This window comes from Siphateles boraxobius, unplaced genomic scaffold, assembly GCF_051911475.1.
Source record: "Siphateles boraxobius isolate OS27281-9 unplaced genomic scaffold, OSU_SipBor_1 13, whole genome shotgun sequence".
Lineage (NCBI taxonomy): Eukaryota > Metazoa > Chordata > Actinopteri > Cypriniformes > Leuciscidae > Siphateles > Siphateles boraxobius.
Genome location: NW_027508733.1, coordinates 21,000,972 through 21,025,777, shown reverse-complemented (window position 1 = coordinate 21,025,777; position 24,806 = coordinate 21,000,972). Strand labels below are relative to the sequence as shown.

The 24,806-nt window shown below is 37.5% G+C and overlaps 1 protein-coding gene across 19 annotated transcripts in view; it reads left to right on the top strand.

The window, feature by feature from the left end:
- The window catches only part of celf5a (cugbp, Elav-like family member 5a), a 219,268-nt gene extending 194,462 nt beyond the window's left edge, over positions 1-24,806 (top strand). For 4 of the 19 annotated variants that reach the window (XM_077226573.1, XM_077226572.1, XM_077226567.1 and 1 more), the window contains exons 8-12: positions 13,162-13,374; positions 17,164-17,250; positions 18,193-18,336; positions 19,530-19,696; positions 20,474-24,806. In XM_077226573.1, the coding sequence (XP_077082688.1) occupies positions 13,162-13,374; positions 17,164-17,250; positions 18,193-18,336; positions 19,530-19,657 (572 nt within the window). In that variant the 3' untranslated portion in view covers positions 19,658-19,696; positions 20,474-24,806. Of the gene's footprint in view, positions 1-13,158; positions 13,375-17,163; positions 17,257-17,944; positions 17,972-18,192; positions 18,337-19,529; positions 19,697-20,473 lie in introns of all 19 variants that reach the window. The other 15 variants (XM_077226571.1, XM_077226566.1, XM_077226563.1 and 12 more) reach the window with 5 other exon arrangements.

The following is a 24,806-nucleotide window of genomic DNA, read 5'->3' as shown; positions in this document are numbered from 1 at the left end:
CCCACCCCCCTTTCACTTTTTTGGATTAGCCCGATTATTGGCTACTGGAGACAGATTGAAGAAAGAACTACTAAGGCATTGGTCTGCATCATCCATGTTGGTTTGCTGAATTAAGCGTTTAATTTACTGTCAGAGTAATCTACCATGTCAAAGACATCGGGAGTGTGGCAGTATTTTATGAAAATAGAAAATAGAAAAAAAGTCGAAGGCAAAGTTTGCATATCACAGCTTGACATCAAACATGGCATATCACCTAAAAACGGTAAGCTAACTTGTCTGCGTTTAGTTGCCCCGTCTGTTTTGAGTTGCTATATGAATGAACATATCAGAATTGGCATAAAACATTGAAATATGCCAATTAGTAAAAATCGTTTTATAAGTTAACTGCAGGCGCACCCACCTGCATGCAAACAAAAGATTTGCATTGGTTGATTACAGCCCTTTTTTTTTGCAGAAGTGTGAATACCCTGAGATTTTGCCCAATAAAAAACTCGATAATAACTGTATATGTAAACATACTTGTGAAGCATTACTTTTGGATTGACCAACTATACACAATTTCACAAATGTCTTTTCATGCAACCTTTTGCGTTACACTTAGCGGAAGTGTGAATAGCCTTTGAGGTTTTATTCTGATGCCAGTTTTTTTTTTTAAATTGAGCTATAAACTATTTCAGAAAACAAATGCTAAACTACATAACTTTCTAACATTTCTTGCCCTGATTTTAAGCAGATCCCATCTCGTGTCACACTTTACCTTTCAAAAACACCAATGCTGAATTTTCCTAAATGGCACTCGTGTCAGAATTGCAGATTGTCCGTTTTAGCCGTCCTCGGAAAGCTTTAATAATCAGGACACACGACTGCTCTGATTGTCATTCCCAACACCCCATTATCATATAATCTAAACAAACAATGAGATCTGATTGGATAATGGCCACCTTACGGCATTTGCTTATGCAGCAGTATTGCACTTTTCCAATCTCTTCGGAAAACATGCCACCCAGTGAATTATGCTCAGCTTTAACAAAGCTCATTCCTCTTTTGTCAACAGCACTGCTGTACCAATTTACACTGTACACCACAACACCGGACAATATCATTTGTCATTCCCAGTAAAGCGCGTAGTTTGGCAACATATGAGTAGCTTGCAGCTAACTGGCTAGACGATTTCGAAACACATTATTAGTTTCGTGGCTAATTGACTGACCGTGGAATGGCCAAACGTTTGCGCTCTCATGCAAAGTTAAAACACAAGCTTTATTACCTGAGGGGCTGGAACAGCAAGACGCTCCCAATGGCATCACATATAGATTTAATACGGTTCCATCTTTTACAAGCCGCCATCCAGTCCCATAAAAGCCTCGTCCAATTAAAGCTCCAGAGCTGTCAAGCCACACTCCTCTACGAGGCTGAGGTTATCCATGTGTGGCATTACATGCAGATGTACTCACTTGCTACTTCAAATATTAAGTCAGACAGACAGGACGGTTTGTCAAATGTTTTGGCAATACAAACACAATGCAATACATGCACTTTTTCCTTCACGGATCATCCATCTCGCTGTGCATGTATGTTTTATCATTACCCATTGTATTAGCAATCCTGAAATTCACAGGACTGCAACTGTTTATATTACAGAATTAAATGTTTATGCTACTACATAGTTGAGTTTCTTCTTTGGTATGAATGCCGATGCTTACCGAAAAGTACTGAGGTGCTACCATGGTACCGTTATTACATCAGATGTCAATATCATGGTACTTTGATATGCATATATAATAGTATTTATATATAGTATGTAAATAGTATGTACATTTTACTTCTAATATGTCCAAAGCATATTATTACAATGGTATATTGTATGTGTGAAAAACATGGTACAGTATCTCACGAAAGTGAGTACACCCCTCATATTTCAGTGAACATTTTAGTACATCTTCTCAAGGGACAATACTATAGAAATGAAACTTGGATATATTTTAGAATAGTCAATGTGCTGCTTGTATAGCAGTATATATTTACTGTCCTCTGAAAATAACTCAACGTACAGCCATTATTGTCGAAATATCTGGCAACAAAAGTGAGTACACCCTAAGTGATAATAGCCATATGTCCTATTCATCATGTTCATGTTTTTGTCTGCTTGACAGGACCATACAAATTGTTGTATCTTGTATTAGAGCAGTTCAAATTTGTGCTTTGAGTACAGTTCTCTCATACTGACCACTGGATGTTCAACATGGCACCTCATGGCAAAGAACTCTCTAAGGATTCAAGAATTAGAATTGTTGCTTTTCACAAAGTTGGCGTAGGCTATAAGAAGATTGGTAACACCCTGAAACTGAGTTACAGTAAAGGCCAGGGTCATAAAGAGGTTTCCAAGACGGGCTCCACTTGGAAAAGGCCTCGCAAGGGTCAATCAAAGAAGTCGAGTCCTTGTGCTGTGCGTCAGGTGCAGAAGCTGGCTTCAGAAAACAGACGCATGAGTGCTGCCTGCATTGCTTTAGAGGTCGCAGAAGTGGAAGGTCAGCTTGTCAGTCTCAGACCATACGCCACACACTGCAACAAGTCGGTTTGCATGGCTGACGTCCCAGAAGGAAGCCTCTTCTGAAGCTGGCTCACAAGAAAGCCTGCAAACAGTTTGCTGAAAGCAACCTGTCCAAGAGCATGAACTACTGGAACCGTGTCCTGTGGCCTGATGAGACTAAGATGAACTTGTTTAGCTCAGATGGTGTCCAGCATGTGTCGCGTGATCTGGTGAGGAGTACCGAGAACATTGTGTCTTGCCTACAGTCAAGCATGGTGGTGGTAGCATCATGGTCTGGGGCTGCATGAGAAGGTGAAGGTGATGGAGTGGCCAAGTGTGTCTCCAGACCTGAACCCTATTGAGCACCTGTGGGGCATCCTCAAGCGGAAGGTGGAGAAGCACTGTGTGTCTAACATCCAGCAGCTCCATGTTATTATGGAGGAGTGGAAGAAGATCCCAGCAACAACCTGTGCAGATCTGGTGAACCCCAGGAGGATTAAGGCAGTGCTAGATAACAATGGTGCTCACACAACATATTGACACTTTTGACACAGTTTTGACATGTTCACTTTGGGTGTACTCACTTTTGTTCCCAGCTATTTTGACAATAATGGCTGTATGTTGAGTTATTTTCAGAGGACAGTAAATATATACTGTTATATAAGCAGCACATTGACTACTCTAAAATATATCCAAGTTTCATTTCTATAGTATTGTCCCTTGAGATGTACTAAAATGTTTGCTGAAATGTGAGGGGTGTACTCACTTTTGTGAGAGACTGTATTACCATGGCAAAATGCCCATCAAAACACAGTAATGCCATGGTAAACATCACAAAACATGGTATTACCATGGTAAATGCTCATGAAACCGTGATATTGCCATGGTAAATGTCACAAAAACATGATATGACCATGGCAAATGTCCATGAAACCATGTTAATTCCATGCTAAATGAAAAAAAAAAAACATGGTTATTACCCTGGCAAAATGTCCATGAAACCACGGTAAGGCCATGGTTAATATCACAAAACATTGTATTATCATGGAAAATGCTTATTTGAAACCATGATATTACCATGGTAAATGTCACAGAACATAGTATTACAATGGCAAATGTCTATGAAACATAGTACGTCTCACACAAACATAGTATTACCATGAAAAATTCCAACGAATCATGGTAATCACCTGGTATAAGTTCATGGTTTTTAGACATGGTACTAGCATGGCATTTTGACATGCCAAGGGACTGTTTTTTTCTGAACTAAAACCATAAAAAACTGACAAAAACACAAAACAAAATTACTTAAACTTTACCTAAATTTTTCTACCTGAAAAAGGATAAAATAAAAATAAAAACTAATTAAAAATATTAATAAAACTATAATAGCATCTCATTTATACTAAAATAACAGGTACTAAGGTATAATACCATGTTTTATTTTTATTTTTTTGGACATGCACCTTGGTATTCTTGTAAGTACCTTGCTGTACAATGTGAATACCAAGTGTTAAGTGTCCATGAAACCTTGATTTAACCACGCCTTTTTTTCTTTTCTTCATTCCTCGCAAAAATGATCCATCTCTGTGTAAAACAACCACACTCTTTTGTTTGGATTGTATCCTCTTTGACTGGGATCAATGTCATATTAACATGCAATAGAGCTGCTGGTGTGAATTGGCCTCTCTTACACTGACTTAATTGAAAGAGACTGCCGGATCTCCTGTGGGCGCGAGACGTCCTGAAATATGCGCGGCGTTGGACACGCTCCTGTATTCGCGAGTGAGCTCTGCTCTTCTGATTGCCTTCCATTATTGAACCTATTGGAATCTCTTGCATTATTAATCCTGGGCGAGAAAGCGCGGCTGGCGTTAAAAATTTTCCAAGGACTACAATAAATAAGATATTCATACGTTTTTTGTTTTTTTTTCTCGTTCATTCATTCATTTGCATCTCCCTGACAGGCACAGCACCTCTGGTTTATTCAATACATCTGCCTCTGCGCACACACTCGCTCTGATTGGTTGTGACTTGTGTATAAAGCATTGTGGAAGCACAGACTGTACTGGAATCTGGTTCGATATTAAGAGCTAATGTTGCCGGAGAAATATTGCGTGCCGCCTTGAATAAACAGAATAAATGTTTTTGGATCAGGCTTTAAAATTGACTGAACAACTGATCTATTGTGATGCAACTTCTTCCATCTTTCCATCATGAAGTGGTTTTTAGGGAATTGTGCTGCAATCTGAAGACATCTGGCGAGAGTACAATTGAACGGCAGAACAGCTGTCACATCATCTGAGGCCACTTTCAGATTTCCATCTTTTAGTTAATGCACAAGCGTGGAATATTATTAGAGCGAAATATCCTCGGTGTTAGAAATAACATTAACTTGAAGTCACAAAGTATTAGCAGAACATCTCATTGTGCTCAGATGGAGGTACAGATAAAGGATTTGCGATACTGGATTGTAAAATAGACGACATCTGGTAAATATTATTATGATATCGACCACAACGAGCCCTTTTAACACATTGTGTAGTGTATGAACAGTATCATGACTGACATAACTTGGCTACATTTGGAATCTTAAAATGTAATTGGTAGGACAGGGTGACTGAACTGATTCATTCAAGGTTGTTTCAGTTAGATTCAGATTAGATATGGTTTCTTTTTGGAATATTGCAGTTATAATGTCAGCAGACCCAATAAAGTATCGCTGTGTTAAGTATTATCAAAAACATTCTTGTAAGTAATATTATTTTACTTACTAGATATCTTATCAAGCATACATTATTGTTAGTAATATTAGCATTAAAAGTAGTAGTAATTATAATAACATATTTTGCATTATTCTATTTTCTTATTATTTATTTATTTTGATCAGTTCCATGAATTTTACAGATTTAAATTGTTTAAATATGAGATAAAATATATATATAATATAAAAAATGTACTTTGACAAATGCACATTTTCACATTTGATATATGATTGATTGATTAATAATAATTAATTTGTTGCAATTTGTTGTACATTATCACCATTTAATATTAAGCATATAAGATTGATCAATAACAATTATAATGTTATTTTTATTATTATTATTTTGATAAGTAAATTCTATGAATTTCATACATTTTTACTTTTTGAAATGTGAAATCAATTTGATATTTTTGTACATTAACACGGTTTATTATTAAGCATGTATAATAATAACTATATAGTTTAGTAAAGGTACTGACAGAACAATGGTAAAGTGATAATATCAGTAGATTGTACTATATATACCATAGTACTGAAGGATTATTTTGTTCATATATATGGTATTTACTCAGTACCCCAAGGTAATTCAGAGAATACCGTTACAATGTCAAAAAAAAACTTGGTCCGCAAAAATAACAAAAAGTAAATGGTATTTGCAATGAAGAGGATTTGATATGACATTAGTGCAACAACACCATATGTGGCTTCAGTATCCGGAGTAACCTAGAAACCTGTGCGTCGTCATCCGGAGGTAACGTGGTGACATCCCGCGGTGCATGCAGCGTTTAGGAGAGCAACAGAGGGGTTAAGAGCGCTCGCTGAAAACAATGGCGCAGCCGCTCTATTAACAGATGTAAAGCACTTAAGCGCGATGGTGCGTACAAGCTCAGCCAGATGGCGCCCTCTATTAGAGGATGTATCGCTACCGTGATGCATGGTGATGTTTTCCCTGGTTTTGTTTCTTTTTTATAAGAGTAATGTTCAGCAGGTGCAAGCTCTTGAGCTACAAAGTGCTCCAAGTCGACGGCATGACAGTCTAATTGTCAGTGGCGGGATTAAATGGCTTGAAACTGTGCAGCCAGGCTGGTCGCGTTATTCGTCTCTGCCCTGAAGTTTGTACCCTGACACGGGCTTGATGGGTTTCGCAAACCTCCAGTCCTGCTTTTTTTTTTTTTTCTCGGTTTAAATGGAGATGTGTCACGGACAGATGAGAGGCTACACTTTGGTTAAGCATATGTCGGATGTTTCTGTTGTGTTTAAAGCCCCGGACGAAGTTAATGAGGTGTCAGATGCAGTATTTGCGAGCCATCCGAGAGGCGCGGAACATGATGGGGACGGTTGAGTTCACCTTGTGTGCCTTCAGGGTCATAAAATCCATTGACTTTGTTCTCTGTCTCACGGGGGCCGCGAAATCGAGATTGTGCTCGTACCAAAGCCTGAAAGCGTTTCAAACGGAGCAGCTGCACAAGTTGTGTCGCATCCTGGTGCCTTTAAAGATGCTGTTTTTCTGTTTAAAGAAGACACTGGTTGTAAAATCACAATGCTTATGAATATTTTGTTCGGGAAAGTACCTGAAATGAATGTTTAGAGCCCTACAGTTGCACTGACATCTATTTAAGACTTGGTAACAAGCTAAAGCTTTCTTAACAGTTCCATTAAACTACATTGAAGATCATTTGGAGACATTTATTTGTCATATGCTAAATGAGCTGTTATTAAACCTTTAAAAATGGTTAAAGACTAAAACCCACTGTTGCATTTTTGCAGCATTTGGATGAAATAGTCTCGTATGTAAACTGATTTATATTTCTTTTGGTATGTTGCCATTTTTCTTTCTTCAAACGTGAGAAAAACTTAATGCAAAACAGTCGCGAATGGTGTCAGTTTATTCCCGTTGAACACAAAATGAGACGTTTAGCGGAATGTTCAAGCTGCTCTTTGGAAGTGAATGGGGACTGGAGATGTCAAGCTCCAAACAAAATGAACATACTCACTATGATTTTTAGGAAAAGTCATACGGGCTTGGAACGACATGAAGACTAGTTAAAAAAAAAAGAGTAAATTTTGGTCAAGTTTATAGGTGTATAGGTTTTGACAAAAACTGCCATAAAAGTATATGTAGACTAGCATAAATATTCGGTAACACTTTATTTTGGTTCCTTTTGAACATTCTGTTGACTAAGTAACTTTGCATTTGAATATTAGTTGACTCTATAGCCCCTTTCACACAGCGCGTTGATCCTGGGAAATTGGCAGAACGCCTTTTGTAATAACGCAAACACGACCTAGTAACATTGCCGGGATCAGTCCCGGAACACGCGCTGTGTGAACAAAAGCCGTAATCAGTGCCGTGTCGTAATGATAACGCTGAAGTGAAGTGAAAGTAGGCTAGTGAAACGGTATGTAATGCGCTAGTTTATGATCAAATCAGAGACAAAAATGCACAAGCGTGGTTTCTCGAGAGAGAGAGAGAGAGAGAGAGAAATCGCAGCTCATAGGCAAACTATAGACGCTGCTGAGACATTACATGTCACATCGATGTCACAAGTCTTTACGGGATTTTTACGGGTTGCGTGCGAACGCACTCTCTGATTCCGGAAAATCACTGGCAGTGTGAACGAACCAAAATCAAACGAACCCGGGTCAAATCCCGGGTCACTTTATCCGTGTATTTTCCGGAATCTCTGTGTGAAAGGGGCTTATGCTTAATATCTGCTAACTCTTTATTTTGTTGGTCCCCCAACAGATACTGACTACAAGTAACTTTGCAACTTCATGTCAGCTTAATCTAACCCTAACCCTACCAGTCTACTAGTACTTTACTAACACTTTACTTTACAAATGAGAGTTAGTAGATATGTACTGTAGCTGCAACTATACTTAGTCAACAGAATGTGTTAAAGGGACCATCAAAATAAAACAAAACCAAATATTCTCATTGCGTTGCATTACACCAGAGCAAACCTCTGCAGGAGTAAATAAACATAAGCCAGCCCCTGTATAAAAAAATATGGATGTAATGGGAGTTAGTTATTGTGATTGGTTTGGCTGCAGTGCTTACCGATACGGTTCCAGGGTTCCTTGTTGATTTCAGTGTATCATTTGCATAATAAATCCTTTTGGTGCATATGGTAAGCTGTTCCTCATTGTAGTCACCATCGGGTGAAAATCAGCATGATGCACCGAGGGCAGATTGCAGTAATGTAAATCCAATTACACTTCCCTAACATGAAATAACAGTATTTGCAGAATACTCGACATCTCGTGGTGCTCAACATACTAACGGGTGTGACAGATAAAAGATTTGTTTAACAACAGAAGGATTCATTCTGGACTTTTGGAATTGGATGCCAAAATAGACTCCATCTGGAACAAATTGCTATGATAGGGACCACACAGAACCACAAAGGGAAGGATGATACAGTGCGTAATTGGTCCCACACTAAGAATTGCCTATTGATTCTCTTGATGTGTGAATTACGCGTAAAAATGTTTACAGTATAGAATAGTAAACTGATTTACTTGATTTTCTCTACACAGTATAAAAAGATTATGAACATTAGCTCTATTCCAAAACCTAGTCACATAGTGCACTTTTTTTTTTATGAAACAATCCCAGAATGCCTTTTCAAATTGGTGGATATAGTAAGAAAAATACTTGTTAAATCATGTTTATCAAATGTTTATTCAAATTGTGTATGTTACCCATAATTTTTGCATATTTTTATAGGCCAATGAGTAAATTCCAGAAAGGTTTCCCACTTTATGTCTGAAAGACTTAAAACCACAGAAGATTTGTATGAATAATACAAACAAGACATGACATACAGCAGGTTAAATATATCTGAATATGGAGGTTAGGGGAACGTTATGGGAAAAATGCAACGGTCTGTTTTTTTTAAATAATTTTTTACTTCATTGGAATGGTATAAAACTTGGTTAAGGTTTTGGCACATGCTATGTGAACACAGAAAAAAGCATGGACATGATTTGAAAAGATTAAATGTTCCTGAAAAAAAGGTTACACTTATACTGTTCGAGGTCAAAAATGACTGCATTGGAAATTAATGGGAAACAAATTTCATCTTGTGGAAATGTTTGGTACTGCGGCTAAACAAAATCTTATGAAAGCTAATTTTTGAGATATCAAGCTCAAATTTGGAACACAACTTTATGGATTTTATTTTCTAACAGTTTTAGAGGTAAACATGGTTTGAAAAATATATATTTCATAAAAAAATTGAAAATGATATTTTGTGCATTTTTAATAAAAGTACATTTAAAATAAAAAAAATTTGGTTCACTTTTTAAAACGTTTTCACTTCAGCAATAATCTGACAGGTGTCGTCTTTAAAAAGAGACCAAGCTTAAGCCTGTGCTGCAAAGCATTAAAAACTTATGAAAGTTTATGCTGCAAAAAATGAATAGATGGATGCTGCATATATAATTGAGTACCATAAAATCCCTTAAAAATACAAAATATTAAATAAAAATATTATCGAACTAGAATATAGTACATTCATTTCATTGAAAAAAAAAAAAAAATCTGTCATTTTTGACCACTACGCCCAGAGCACCAGAGGGTTCAATCAGTGTTGCCAAGTCCGCTTATTATAAGCGACTTTGGGCTTGTTTTTCTGTAAAGTCGCTTACAAATATTGGTAGTCGCGGGTCGCGTTTTTTTTGGGCTTGTTTCGAAAGTGTAGTTGCTTATTTGGGCTTGTTCTCAGCTCGTTGTCAAGCAGATATTTTCTGTTATTTAAATGTAGGAGTTTGTCTTGCCTGTTCCCTCTGTCTCTCCCCTTTCCCTATACAGAGTTTTTTCCCACCCATATCCTGCTTCTAATTGGCTCTGACCCAGATGGCAATGAGTACTGGCCAATCAGAGGCAGAGCAGGGCAATCGTTTTTTTTTTTTCTGGTTAGGAAAACGTCAGTGAGTGACGTTTAAATGAAAATACGTGCGAGTCGCGACTGATGGTGACTGGACTGTAGGAAAGTTTTTATATATTAATTATATTTTAGATATTATAGATATAGATATTATAGTTTAATATCGTTTAACCCTTTAACTGTCACTCCCCCTTTTTTCGCATAGACATGAAAATCACTATTCAAACTTAAATGGTTGTAATTCAAGAATGCTTTGGAATATAGACCTAGGGTTGGTCTTGTTTTAAAGAAGACATTTGCCAGATTATTGTTGAAGTGAAGTATTATGAAATAATGCAAGTGAAACAGAAAAAAAGTTATACAAGTTTGAGTTTATGAAAATGAACAATGTAAAAATATAATTTTTTATATTTTATGTAAAATATATATATATATATTACAAAATATATTTCACTCTAAAACTGCAAGAAAATGTAAGCCAAAAATCTGAAGAAGTTGTGTTCCAAATTGTAGGTTGATATCTCAAAAAAATTAGCTTTCAGTAAGATTTTATTTGGCCGCAGTACCAAAATTTTTCACTAGATGGACAGCCAAGCTTAATTACAGAAGAAAAATAAACTGTACCGTGTGCACAGTTTTACAAAACTGGGCACAGTTTACCAATATGTCCACATGGATGTAAATTGACAATCTGTACCCACAGTTTAAAACTATCCGTCCCCACGGATTGTAAAACCGTGCACACAGTTTATTTATTTTTCTCTTCCCGGAACCTAGGGGGGCTCCGTAGAAAAAGCTCTTTTACTGTCTAAGAGAAAAAGTCGCTTGTTTTGGGCTTGTTTTAACGGGCCTGGCTGCTTATTTGTCTCGCGAGATCTGGCAACACTGGGTTCAATTGTTTTGGTTTGCTTAGCCACTTCTTAACATCGAATTATTTGTCCATACAGCAGGTTAAAATATATCGGAACATAGAGGTTAGGAAAACATTAGGGGAAAACAAAAGGAAATTATCCATAGAACTTAAATATACATTTTATTTAGTACCAAAAACTAATAGTAAAAATAACTAAATCTAGTTAAAATTTTCTTTGTTAGCTTAGCAACATGCTAACATCAAACTTTACGGAATCGATCGCATTATTTGTGTGGAAAAATGCAGGAAAAAAGGCAATGTCTAGATTTTTCTTCAGAACTTTATGTAATTTGAGAATCATGTCTGTTTAAGGCTCTATCATGCTCAAAACTTTAAAATCAAATGTAGCAAGCATGTCCGTCTAGCGCATGTTTACATAGTGAAAAATTGAAAAGCAGTGCAGTGGAATTCAGCAACACTATCTGTATGAGATCACCCACTTGTCAGAGCTAACTCTATTCGTATCACTTCATTTGTCTCTTCTTGCTAGCTTTTTTTGATGTCTACTGAAGTCTTATTCTTCAACCAGAACATGATCTGAGTTCGGTGACTAGCTCAGTCTGTTTCCTAACCCTTCCTGCGGGCTGGATCCTCCCGTCAGCGTTCAGCCTTTCGAAAGTGTCACATCACAATGATAGATTCCCAACATTATAACAGCACGCAGCTGCCGCTCGGCCCGCACGTGTGGTCTGTTGGGCTGAAGCTGCCTGTCGGACATCCCCGAACGCACCCGATCTCCTGGGCTCCGGGAAGAATGGGGCAGAGGCGTCATCCAATTCATCAATGTGCTGTGTGGGACGCAAACAATCACGAAGAGCTTAGGAACAGGAAATAGCACAAACGAGAGTAGAGAGCTCTCCTCGGCCCACTGGAATTCCCCCAGGTTACAGCAGTGGGAGTACAGTTTTGGGAACCTCTCTGTTCAATAAGAGCTTGGTTCACACTCTGTCATGCTGTAAGTGAACGGCTCTACAGCCTGCTCGAATCCATCAGCTCGGTCATATTTCTATAAAGACTTTTCTATAGGGTCTTTCGCCACATTGTAATTGAGGCATGCCAGGGGTTTCCATGACGACCATCCTCCAGCATTGTTCGCGGATCCCGATTGATATGGTATCCTATGGGAACTGTTTTGTAGTTTGTACCGATGCGCACAGCCACAGCTCAGAAACGCTCAAGGCTTGGGATCTAACACGACCCATGCTAGCCAAGGGTCTATTAAAGGATTATATTGCAGATGGGTCGCAAAATATTTTTCTGAGAATGATTGACAGCTCAGCAGTTCATCTACATTCATCTCTATATAAAGTTTGATATATTAATCAAACTTCAATGCCATTTCCATTAGTTTTCATGGACATTAATTCAGCATAATATAGTCTAATAATGATTGTTAATGACTCTTTAACGAGTTATTACAAAACTTTATAATTACTTGTATGAATAATACTGTATCTGTATCTTATCTATAATATATAATTAAACATATATAAATTATAAATAGATTCTATATAAATAATATTATTAAAAATAAATAATTGAACAATTAATTAATATAAAATAAAATAATATACTTTGTTTAATTTCAATGAAGTTTGAAACTTTCTCCTATATTGTTAATAAAATTCACTCTGTGTGTGTGTGTGTGTGCGTGTGCGTGTGTGTGTGTGTGTGTGTGTGTGTGTGTGTGTGTGTGTGTGTGTGTGTGTGTGTGTGTGTGTGTGTGTGTGTGTGTGTGTGTGTGTGTGTGTGTGTGCGTACTATAGACAGACAGACAGATGTAAATTTTATATTTGTTTGTGGGTCCATGTGTGTGTGTATATATATATATATACTGTATATATAGTGATCGTTTATCAGTACACTAGCATTAGCCTCAAAGCTAACTGGCTAAAAGAGATTGCTGTATATGACCTCATCCCACATCGAAAGCATTTAAAAATGTGTATATACATTTTATGTTTTAGTGTGAAATTGCAGACGTTTTGTACACTTTGTTTGGTAGCTGTACTGACCTAAAATATGCTGTCTATGTTTGTTTGTTTTCCTGGCTCAGCAGGTCTCAGCTCACCACCTGCCAACATCACCACGTCAGCCGTCCCCAGCATCGTCACTCCTATCGTCAACGGCTTCACCAGCATCCCTCACCAGCCCAATGGACACCCAGCGGTCGAGGCCATGTACACCAACGGACTGCCCCCATACTCCACCCAAAGCCCCACAGCTGCGGACACCCTACAGCAGGCCTTCACCGGGGTGCAGCAATATACAGGTGAACTTTTGAAATATGTGTATTATGTGTATCAGTGGTGAGCAGTGACTTTTTTTAACCAGGTATGCTGGGTGGCGAGTCATATAAAAAAATGCACCCAATTCAGATACGTTGGATGGGTTTATAATAAGCGAAATGCTCGCGTTCGCTCTAGACAAGAGTGTTAGCTTCTCAGTTGCTTACTCTCATGACACATAGCAACATAGCTAAAAGTATTCCTATTGAAAGTAGCCTACATTTACCTGTTGATACGTGCCATCACAAGCACCCGTAAGAGCTGTGATTGTGATGTTTGAGTTGAGGGAGGAACGACGTGCGAAAGGGGCGTTTGCAAAATATGTTCTTGTAATTCCGCTAGGTGCCACTAGCATCGCACCTTTAAACGGTAATGTGCATCGGCAGAAAGACTCCTATCTAAGGGACGACAAATAAGAAACACCATAGCAGGTGTCAATTTATATGTATGCCGGAAGTATTTTTTTATTAAGAATTTAAAAAAGTGTAACATAATAAATATTAGTAGCCTATTATAAATAAAATATAAGTCATATATAGGCTAATTATAATAAATATAAGTAGAATAAATCAAAATATAAGTAGATACAAATTGATGACTTTGACAAATGCATAGACTATCGATTAACGACCTCAGATAGATACAGTTGGTCTGTCTTTTAAGTTTACGAAAAAAAAAATGAAAAAGTGAATTTTTCCTCTTGGGCGAGCGATTCGCGGACAGCTTTCCCTGCGCATTAACTCCCCCATATGCCAGCAAAGCAATGAGGAACGCGGGACAATGATGACGATACATAACAACAGAGCATAGGGGCCAACGCTGCTGTGGATCCGCTTGCTGAAACCAGTGGCAAGGCCAGAATCTCCATAATATATACGTGTATATATACGGTCTATATATATATATATATATATATAGAGAGAGAGAGAGAGAGAGAGAGAGAGAGAGAGAGAGATGCACAATTTGTTTCATTAGGCAATTGATCGAATGAGCATTTTGAACGAATTTATTGAATAAATAATTAAATAAATACATGTATAACAGTCACTTGTCAACACCTACTGGTGTAACAATATACTATGTTACATGTTAAATGTCTAGTTACTTTCATAAAGAATTAGGCCTACTCAATTTTGATATAATATATATATATATATATATATATATATATATATATATATATATATATATATATTATGAAAGTATATTATTCTATATCATATTCAATGATTCAAATCTTTGTTAGACAGAAATTATTTTGAAAAGGCTGTCTGCTTGTTTTTATTTGGTATGGGGCTAAACAAGACACATTTATACTAAATATGAATAATAATAAAACATTCAAAAAACTAGAATACTGCTAGAAAATTTAACTGGAATATTTAATTAGACATGATAAACTAAATAGTCTGCTGTACAGCAAATTTTTGGGGAAAAGTAGCTTTTTACTGGAAAAGCTTGTTTTGAAAGCAGAGCACTTCTCAAAGCTAGAAGTGTTTGGAGTGTCACCGTCACATGATGCATGGGAAGGATACACTGAACTGATTGTCATCACTTCATTTTTTCTAGAAATTGTTTACACACAAATTGACAGACTATGTTATTGTTACAGTAGAATAAATAATCACTGTAAAAATGTAACAAACCGGCACAGTATTATCAGAGCGAATGATTGACCGTGACACACGCTGCATATAGAAATAACTGATGTCGCGACTCTAGAAAGGTGATCGAGCCGGCGCACAATAAAAACATATAATCTTATATGTATTTTTAATAATACACGTGGCAAATTATACACAACATATATGATTATTTTACAGTTTCGTTTTATTTCCAGACCATTAGTAGAATAACATTAGCAGCTTATTTGGCCCAAACACCCCTGACATATATATGTATGTATATATATATATATATATATATATATATATATATATATATATATATATATATATATATATATATACTTATATATATACAGGTCCTTCTCAAAAAATTAGCATACTGTGATAAAGTTAATTATTTTCCATAATGTAATGATAAAAATTAAACTTTCATATATTTTAGATTCATTGTACACCAACTGAAATATTTCAGGTCTTTTATTGTTTTAATACTGATGATTTTGGCATACAGCTCATGAAAACCCAAAATTCCTGTCTCAAAAAATTAGCATATCATGAAAAGGGTCTCTAAACAAGCTATTAACCTAATCATCTGAATCAACTAATTAACTCTAAACACCTGCAAAAGATTCCTGAGGCTTTTAAAAACTCCCAGCCTGTTTCATTACTCAAAACCGCAATCATGGGTAAGACTGCCGACCTGACTGCTGTCCAGAAGGCCTTCATTGACACCCTCAAGCAAGAGGGTAAGACAGAAAGAAATTTCTGAACAAATAGGCTGTTCCCAGAGTGCTGTATCAAGGCACCTCAGTGGGAAGTCTGTGGGAAGGAAAAAGTGTGGCAAAAAACGCTGCACAACGAGAAGAGGTGACCGGACCCTAAGGAAGATTGTGGAGAAGGACCGATTCCAGACCTTGGGGACCTGCGGAAGCAGTGGACTGAGTCTGGAGTAGAAACATCCAGAGCCACCGTGCACAGGCGTGTGCAGGAAATGGGCTACAGGTGCCGCATTCCCCAGGTCAAGCCACTTTTGAACCAGAAACAGCGGCAGAAGCGCCTGACCTGGGCTACAGAGAAGCAGCACTGGACTGTTGCTCAGTTTTGCATGTCATTCGGAAATCAAGGTGCCAGAGTCTGGAGGAAGACTGGGGAGAAGGAAATGCCAAAATGCCTGAAGTCCAGTGTCAAGTACCCACAGTCAGTGATGGTCTGGGGTGCCATGTCAGCTGCTGGTGTTGGTCCACTGTGTTTTATCAAGGGCAGGGTCAATGCAGCTAGCTATCAGGAGATTTTGGAGGACTTCATGCTTCCATCTGCTGAAAAGCTTTATGGAGATGAAGATTTCATTTTTCAGCACGACCTGGCACCTGCTCACAGTGCCAAAACCACTGGTAAATGGTTTACTGACCATGGTATTACTGTGCTCAATTGGCCTGCCAACTCTCCTGACCTGAACCCCATAGAGAATCTGTGGGATATTGTGAAGAGAAAGTTGAGAGACGCAAGACCCAACACTCTGGATGAGCTTAAGGCCGCTATCGAAGCATCCTGGGCCTCCATAACACCTCAGCAGTGCCACAGGCTGATTGCCTCCATGCCACGCCGCATTGAAGCAGTCATTTCTGCAAAAGGATTCCCGACCAAGTATTGACTATTGAGTGCATAACTGAACATAATTATTTGAAGGTTGACTTTTTTTTTTGTATTAAAAACACTTCTTTTATTGGTCGGATGAAATATGCTAATGTTTTGAGACAGGAATTTTGGGTTTTCATGAGCTGTATGCCAAAATCATCAGTATTAAAACAATAAAACACCTGAAATATTTCAGTTGGTGTGCAATGAATCTAAAATATATGAAAGTTTAATTTTTATCATTACATTATGGAAAATAATGAACTTTATCACAATATGCTAATTTTTTGAGAAGGACCTGTATATATATACACACACACACACACGAATGCTGAGGGTGATTTGTTTTTAGTGGTACTTACTTTCAATGTATGGTTGTGTTTGATGCAAACTCTCTCTCTCTCTCTCTCTCTCTCTCTCTCTCTCTCTCTCTCTCTCTCGTAGCCTTGTTCAATGCTGTATCACATAAATACAGGCTGTGTGCTCACAAATTTCTCTTTGTACGTACAGCCATCTACCCAGCGACCACACTGACCCCTATTGGCCAAAGCTTGCCACAGCCACCACAAGTCATTCAACAGCAGCAGCAGAGAGAAGGTGAGGGTGAGAGATTTTTCATTCGTTTTTTTATGCATATGCATCAATATGACATCCATGATGATGAGTGAATAGTAATTTTGCTGAAATATTTCAAACTGAATGAAATGCCTGAGATGAACAATATAGACCTTAGTTAGGTTAGACGCCATATTGAATTTAACCCGGATGAAAACGAGGCTATGAGGGATATACCTATAGGCTGCGTCTAAAATCGCAAAACCTCTTGAGTAGGTACTTATTTTAAATATGTAATTACTTTTTGACTGCTAAAAAGTATGTTCTATACAGTATTAATGTGTGTAGTATGAATGTAATCCGGACGTACAACATCCGCCATGTTGCCATTATCATGTGACCTACCAGCGTTAGTTGCGTCACTTCACCTCCATTCATAAATCTTCTCCCGTGGCCTCATGGGATAGTAAAGTGTCCATCGTATGCACTCTTCAGAATCTCATTGGAAATACTAGGTCATCTGGGTACTTTTTGCCTACTGTTTTATGAATTCGGACATACTTCTTTTGTCACACTGTTTTTCGCCTACTACATAGTAGGGTTTGCGATTTCAGATGCAGCCACATTATTTACCATGACATGCACTAAATGAAGGTCCTACATCACATCAATTTCATAACTCACAACCGTCAAAACTATTTCATGGAGTTTTTGTCTACTGAATTTTTTTTTTCAGAAAGACGTTTCGTCGGCTGGACAATCGGTATGTTGTTAGACGCACTTCAATCCCTTGAACGCACTGTACTTCTATCACTCAGTCTCGTTTTTTTTTCCTGACAAACATTAAATATGGCGCTACCCTCCCTGACTAAGGTCTATGATTTACATACAAGTTCTTATATTTAAAAAAACAAACATTTGTTGTCTCTGTCACTTGTCTTGAATGGAAACTTCATGGTGAATAATGATATGTTTGTGTTGCAGGACCAGAAGGGTGCAATCTCTTCATCTACCATCTACCGCAGGAATTTGGTGACAACGAGCTCATGCAGATGTTCCTTCCATTCGGTACTGTCATCTCCTCCAAGGTCTTCATGGATAGAGCCACCAACCAGAGCAAATGTTTTGGTGAGGCAAATCAGCATGCATTTCTTTCAAGTTTTATATAAAGCAAAACTGAGACTATCGGCGTCACACTAACTCGGGCTCATGATCTTCTCTCACTCACCACAAATCCAAATGCGTGCAGTAAAAAGTTTCAAAAAAATAAAATAAAAATGTTTGCTTAGTGCAAGTAATACAAGTGAGGAAAGTATTTCGTAATTGAATTAAGTAATGCTTCCACGTGCAACCCGTCCCAGTTCAACCAATAATCGGTCTCTGTCCCTTTCACACTGTAAACTCCATTCTGTATTCTATGTCTAGCCACAAACCGGAGCGCTGCCTTTTAGAAAACCCTGAGCCAGAAAAAAAGTCCTAAGTGAAGCAAAAAGGCCCATTATGGATCAACATCTGTTCCCGCTCCAGGGGGAGACATTTCCCAAGCCACAATTAATAGCAGCTCCCGTCTCCTGGGGGAGGTTAATAAGATATAAATTTGTGAAGTAGGACCTATTTGCGGTATTGACTTATACACTATGCATTTACTGCATAATGTCAGGTCTGGGTAACAGGCGCTCGGTAGAGTAATTAATCTGCGGTGGGGGCCGCGGCCCGAGATGGACCGATGGGACTTGGCTGAGAGCACTGACATACATAGATTCCCCATTAAGCAGCCTTGTGGCTTTATCCCCCACTTCACCTCCACGTGGACCTTCTCGTCTTATAGATACAAGCCTCGAAATGGGGGCATTTGCAGACTCGGTTAAGAGCCTAGGCCACTCTGCTCTCAGGTGGCTGACGGCCGATGGAAGAACCCGTTTTTTTTTTTTTTCACGGTTCACGACCGGTTCCTGATGGCCCTCGTGATGCCAGCGAAAGTGCATCCATGCTTTAATGCGGCTTTTTGGTCACTGGCTTTTAAAAGTCGATGGTTTCGAATGGGAAGCTGTGGTTGTCATGTGGTTTGTATGCTGTGGGTGGCCCCGTTTCAAAGTCCTATGGGGCGATTTGTCCCTGTTCTATACCACCAGTGGCTTAAATATGCTCAAAAGTAGCCCACACAGATGCATATATGGTGATTTTAGAGTTAAAGTTGCAATATGTTTAATAAAAAGCTATTCTTTTGGCTTGATTTGAATGTTTTACTGTTTCTTTAATATGATGCCATATAGTTAGTTTTAGTATCCAAACGACTTGGTTCACTTCTGTTCTCGTTGCAGGCTTCGTGAGCTTCGACAACCCAGCAAGTGCACAGGCTGCTATCCAGGCCATGAACGGCTTTCAGATCGGCATGAAGAGGTTGAAAGTGCAGTTAAAACGGCCGAAGGATGCGAGCCGCCCGTACTGACAGGGCCCATCCCACAGAGGGCTCTCAGCAACAGCACAGGTACCATTCTTAACTGGAAGACACAAGATATTTCACCTGTAAATGTACACTTGAGATATGTTTCTATGATTTATTAAACATTCAGTATATTAAATTTGTATAAGAATTATTCAAATTACATGTATTTTTATAATAATGGTATTTTAATAAAATATATAATGTATAACATTACATTTTTAATTAATTATTTTAAAAAATTATATTCATGATATTATATATATATGTAGATAGAGTATGTGTCTGTGTGTATTTATGTATGTTTGTTATTATTATTAGTATTAATGTTATTAATTTTTTTATATTTATAACATCTAATAATTAAATAATCTAAATATTGTATTTTAATAAAATTTAATGCATATATATGTGTGTGTAGGCTATATATAGTTGTTATTAAACATGAAACAAATGTAGTACAGTACTTGGAGTATATTTTGTATTTTATGCATATATATGAGAAAAAAAAGGAAGAACATTAATTTATTTACGATACATTATTCATTCACAAAGAAAATTGGTGTCCTTAAAGGTTGGATTTTTCCTCATTTTTTATTTTTATTTAATTAGGGCATTAAGATCAAGTTCCAAACGATGATTATTTTATTCCTCTTTTTAGTCAACTTTAGCATGGGTGTATTCACTTATGCTAAGCACTGTATGTATGTGTATATACATATTATATATATATATATATATATATATATATATATATATATATATATATATATATATACACTTTTATTGTATATTTATTTATAATTGTATTTTCTTTTACAGGATTTGAAGAGTGAAATCTCAAAAGGAATTTAACTTTTTCTTTCAAAACAAACAAGAACAACATGAATGGATTTTTTTGAAGACATATCAGCATTTATTTTACGAAGATGTTCGGTACAGAGGAGGATTGCGGGTGAACCGGCACCAGTGGACAAACCACACTCGGCACAGCGCACGAAAGACAAGAGGAAGATCTCTAAAGACAGAGAACTCAACATGTCCTGTCTTTCGCTGAGTTTCGAACCGTCAGTCAAGCAACAAACAAAAAGAAAAAAGAAAAAAGCGAGAACAACTTCGATTTCTATATACATATTATACACACATATGCTATTTAAAGGAAGAGGCGCTTATGGCTTTTATCACACTGGACAAATGAGGGTTAAACTTGAAGACCAAGGAAAAATGCAGTGGAAAAAAAAGAAGTTCTTCTTGTCCCGCTAGTGGACTTTCTTTCTCTTTCCCTCTTTCCTTTTCTCCCAAACGCAGGACATTCTGTGGTCACCGAGGTTTCCATGCCCTCAGTGAAACTGATAAATCTTTCACCCCAAAGGGACCAAAGGACCAAACATTTTTATTCCTCAACAGAAATATATGGTATTAATAACAATACTAATACTACAAACTACTACTAATGACATAAGTAAAAAAATAAAAATAAAAAAAGCATAAATATTCGCTTCAGGTCGGAAGAGGAAAGGAATTTTGATTTATTTTCCTTTAACATTTATAGCTACTGGGTTTCAGAATATTTAAACAAAATAGGAAAAAAAATGAAGAAAAAAAGTATTTTAAAAGCTATACTATTTTAGTGGAGTAGAATATGTGGAATGGAGATTGTTAGGAGCATGTTCAGTCATTTTCATTCATGATGAAAAAAAGAGGGAGGGAAGGGTCCATCATCCATCATCTTTTCTTTTTTTTTACTCCGATGTCAGAAATAGGCCACATTCCAGAGAGCAAATGCTGAGTATAACTATATATGCATGTGCGAAGTGTTGCTGGTTTAGCGAAACCTTGGGTAGTTATTCAGTACACATAAACTAACATATTTATTCAATGAAAGCTTTACTTATCGAGCAGAATAAGTACCTGTGGCTTCAACGCAAACTATCCGCAATATAACTGCTGTACCATTGCACAGGTAAATAATCTGAAAAATACAGTTAACGCTTGACAGTGATGGGAAATGTTCATTTTGTTTTGTGCGCCGATTTAGTGCTTTTTCTACTAAAGGGGATCTAGTTTGATTTCATCAGGTTTGCGATCGTGCTTCGTAAAGTATCGCCCAACTTTACCGTTACGAGGGACCAGCAGAGCTTTCATACCATCCAGTTTCGTGCATATTTTAAGAACAAACTCATCAAATGGTTGGTGCCTAATGCTGAATATCAACTGATAAAGCACACTGGTAAGTGAACAAGCCGTTACATAGATACCAAGCCTTAAACCCTAACACAGCCCACAAAATGTCCTGGTTGAGGTTCGTAACAGACCAACAGAAGGGACAAACTTGTTATTGCTTACAATTTCTGAAGCACATCAGAATTTTACTGGGACCATCTTCTAAATAATAATCAAAATTCGCCTCGGAAAAACCTGCACAATCAATTCCGCATTGATTTTTTTTAGAGTTCATTTCACTAATAAATGAGTTTAAGATATAGAAAACGCTGCGGGACAACTAGTTGAACCCTTATTTCTAAGAATATGCTTCTCAGACTGGTATGGATTAGCTTGACACTAACTGTCTGCAAAGGTCTAATGAGCAGCCTGTAAAGAGCTCACGAACAGCTTGCAAATAGCATCCATGGGGGGTTACAGTTGGAGCAAACTGATCCATCAATAAAAAAACCACAGAGTCTGACATTATAGTGTACTTAACCGCAGCTGATGCTTTGCTCTCAGACAAGTCACAAATATACACAACTCTGAAGCACTCGACAAGAATCTTAAAGACCCCATGAAGTCAAAATTGGAGTTTAGTGATGCTTAGTTTGTGTTAGCTCTGAGACTAATGTTACCGCATTTACAGGCTTCTGGAAAAACGGACCACAATATCATTGACTGCAAATTTTAGATGAAGTCTAGGATGAAGTCAAAATTGGAGTCAGAATTGGTGGCGGTTTGTTGGCTTGGAAAACGGCCAAAAATATTGATGACTCGTCGATTTTTGTCCAATCGGATGCTCTTGAGTCAGAATGCTCCTCCCCCTAATTCTGCTGTATCTGCAACTAAGTAGCCTACACATAAAAATGTTTTAATTAGTCTTTTTTTATTATTGATTTCCAGTAAAATTATCTAACAAATAAATATCTAAAAATATATAGATTAAGACTAAATTGCATCTTGAATATGTCCATTTTGTCTCCTCAATAGCTTTATTTTTAAGTATAGAATTAGACAAAATACTTAAGTGTAGGATTTTTGTAGTGTTGCGAATTGTGGCTATGAAGTAAACTGAAGGCGGTTGGCTATTTAAAACAACTTGTCATGCCCCAACTTCCTGTTTCAAAAGGAAACGCATCAACTCGCCAAACAATTTCATGGGGTCTTTAACTATTTTCCTGTTCCTGTTTTCCTATGCATCTAAAGTTCTTATCTTATCAGTTTTATCCACGCCGCCGTTACACTACGCTCGCCGTTTGCCAACTCGTCAATTCCGCACTGCCTTCATAGAAATGCCAAAACGAAAGATAATATATATTGACAGGAGTACAAGAAGTTCAGGTCCTCACGGAATTCACAAATAAACCGAAATAGATGGAAAAACAGAGCTCTAGAATTTAGGTAGGACAGAAAAGCACATATTTTGACCTCATTTGATTTCCACTGTGGATATTTGACCTGTTTGTCTTACCTAAAAATATATCTGTATGTTAAATGTTTAATCTCCCGGACGTCAGAAATAAGTTTCGCTGGAAAACATTAACGTCGCCTGTATATCACAGCCGTTTTTTTAGCCTCAGGTCGCGCCGAAATGGATCGCATTCGATTCACAGGTTATAATGGCCTTTTTCTGCTGAACTCTCTCCATTTCATCTCCCCTCTCCTGTCCTGTGGTGGCATATCAGAACGTCGTGATATACAGACATGCAGCCCTCGGGCATCGGCGGTCTAATAACCTCAAGTTGCAAGGGCCTTCCTCGCACAATCTCTCCATGCCAGATGTGAATTATTAAAATCAAATTAAATTTGGCCTGCATGTAAAAGCAAGTGTAATACAAATTAAAAATGGCAACTAGTGCCTGAAGTTTAATAAGTTTGAAGGATGATATCATTACAGCTTGAAAGAAACAAAATGAGATTGGAAAGGCATATAAAATGAAACTTGATGTGTTGAAAGGTGAACCGACGGCGTTAATACAAATTGCGTTTGCGAGAAACTAGGGAGAGGGAGATGGGGGGCGTTATGTTATGCACTACAGGTATTTCTGGAGAAACCAGACCACCAGCATTTCATACTTGCGTTTTTCTCATTCAAACCACGTTCTCGTTTCGTTGCTCAGATCTTCATGCCGAACTTTGATCTGTGAGCATGCTCAAGGGGGGAAAGGGTGGGAAAGCTTCGGGGGGTTAAAGTGTTATAAAGGTACTCATATTAACGATATGATTCTTTAAGTATGGTTTGTATGCTAAGGAAAGTAGCTTATTATAGATATGAAATCTGTATATTAGGGAACAGCAGCACATTTCTCAGATTCTATGGGGAGTAGTCGGTGGGCGGGTGGCTTTCGGGGTGGGGCGGGTTTTTTTTTTTTTTTTTTTTTTGCTTTATAAAGATCATGTCAAAGTTCTGGTTTTCTCAGCACAAACATAAGGAAATATATATCAAGAGTATTGATTTTGCTGTGTGAAATGTGCAGTGGGAGAGCCAGGCACTCCCTGCACTGTCCTTAAAGCCTGGATGAGACAATGCTGTTTACAGTTGTTTTCGGTTTCCTTGTTAATGTTTGTTTGATATTTTCCAAGAAAAGAGAACGAGAGGTGCACCGTCTGTCTCTGCGATGTGATTGGTGCAGCATGAACAACTGAAATGGAGTGTTTCTGTTTCTTTCTTTCTTTTATTGAGACAGAGAAGATATTTCCAAGACGAATGCCTGAGGAACCAAACATCCCGTTGACATTTCTCAAATACTTGCTGCTTACATTGTTTTACTGTTATGCCTACTCATATAATGATTTGCCAATTTATTTATTTATTTATTTATTTATTTATTCCTGACAACAATCTGTTTATGAATCGCCTATTTATTGGTTATGTTTAGAAAATGTATGCATTGAAAAGAAACACTTAATGGGCTTCTCTCTTTCTCTCTTTTTTTCAATTTTACAA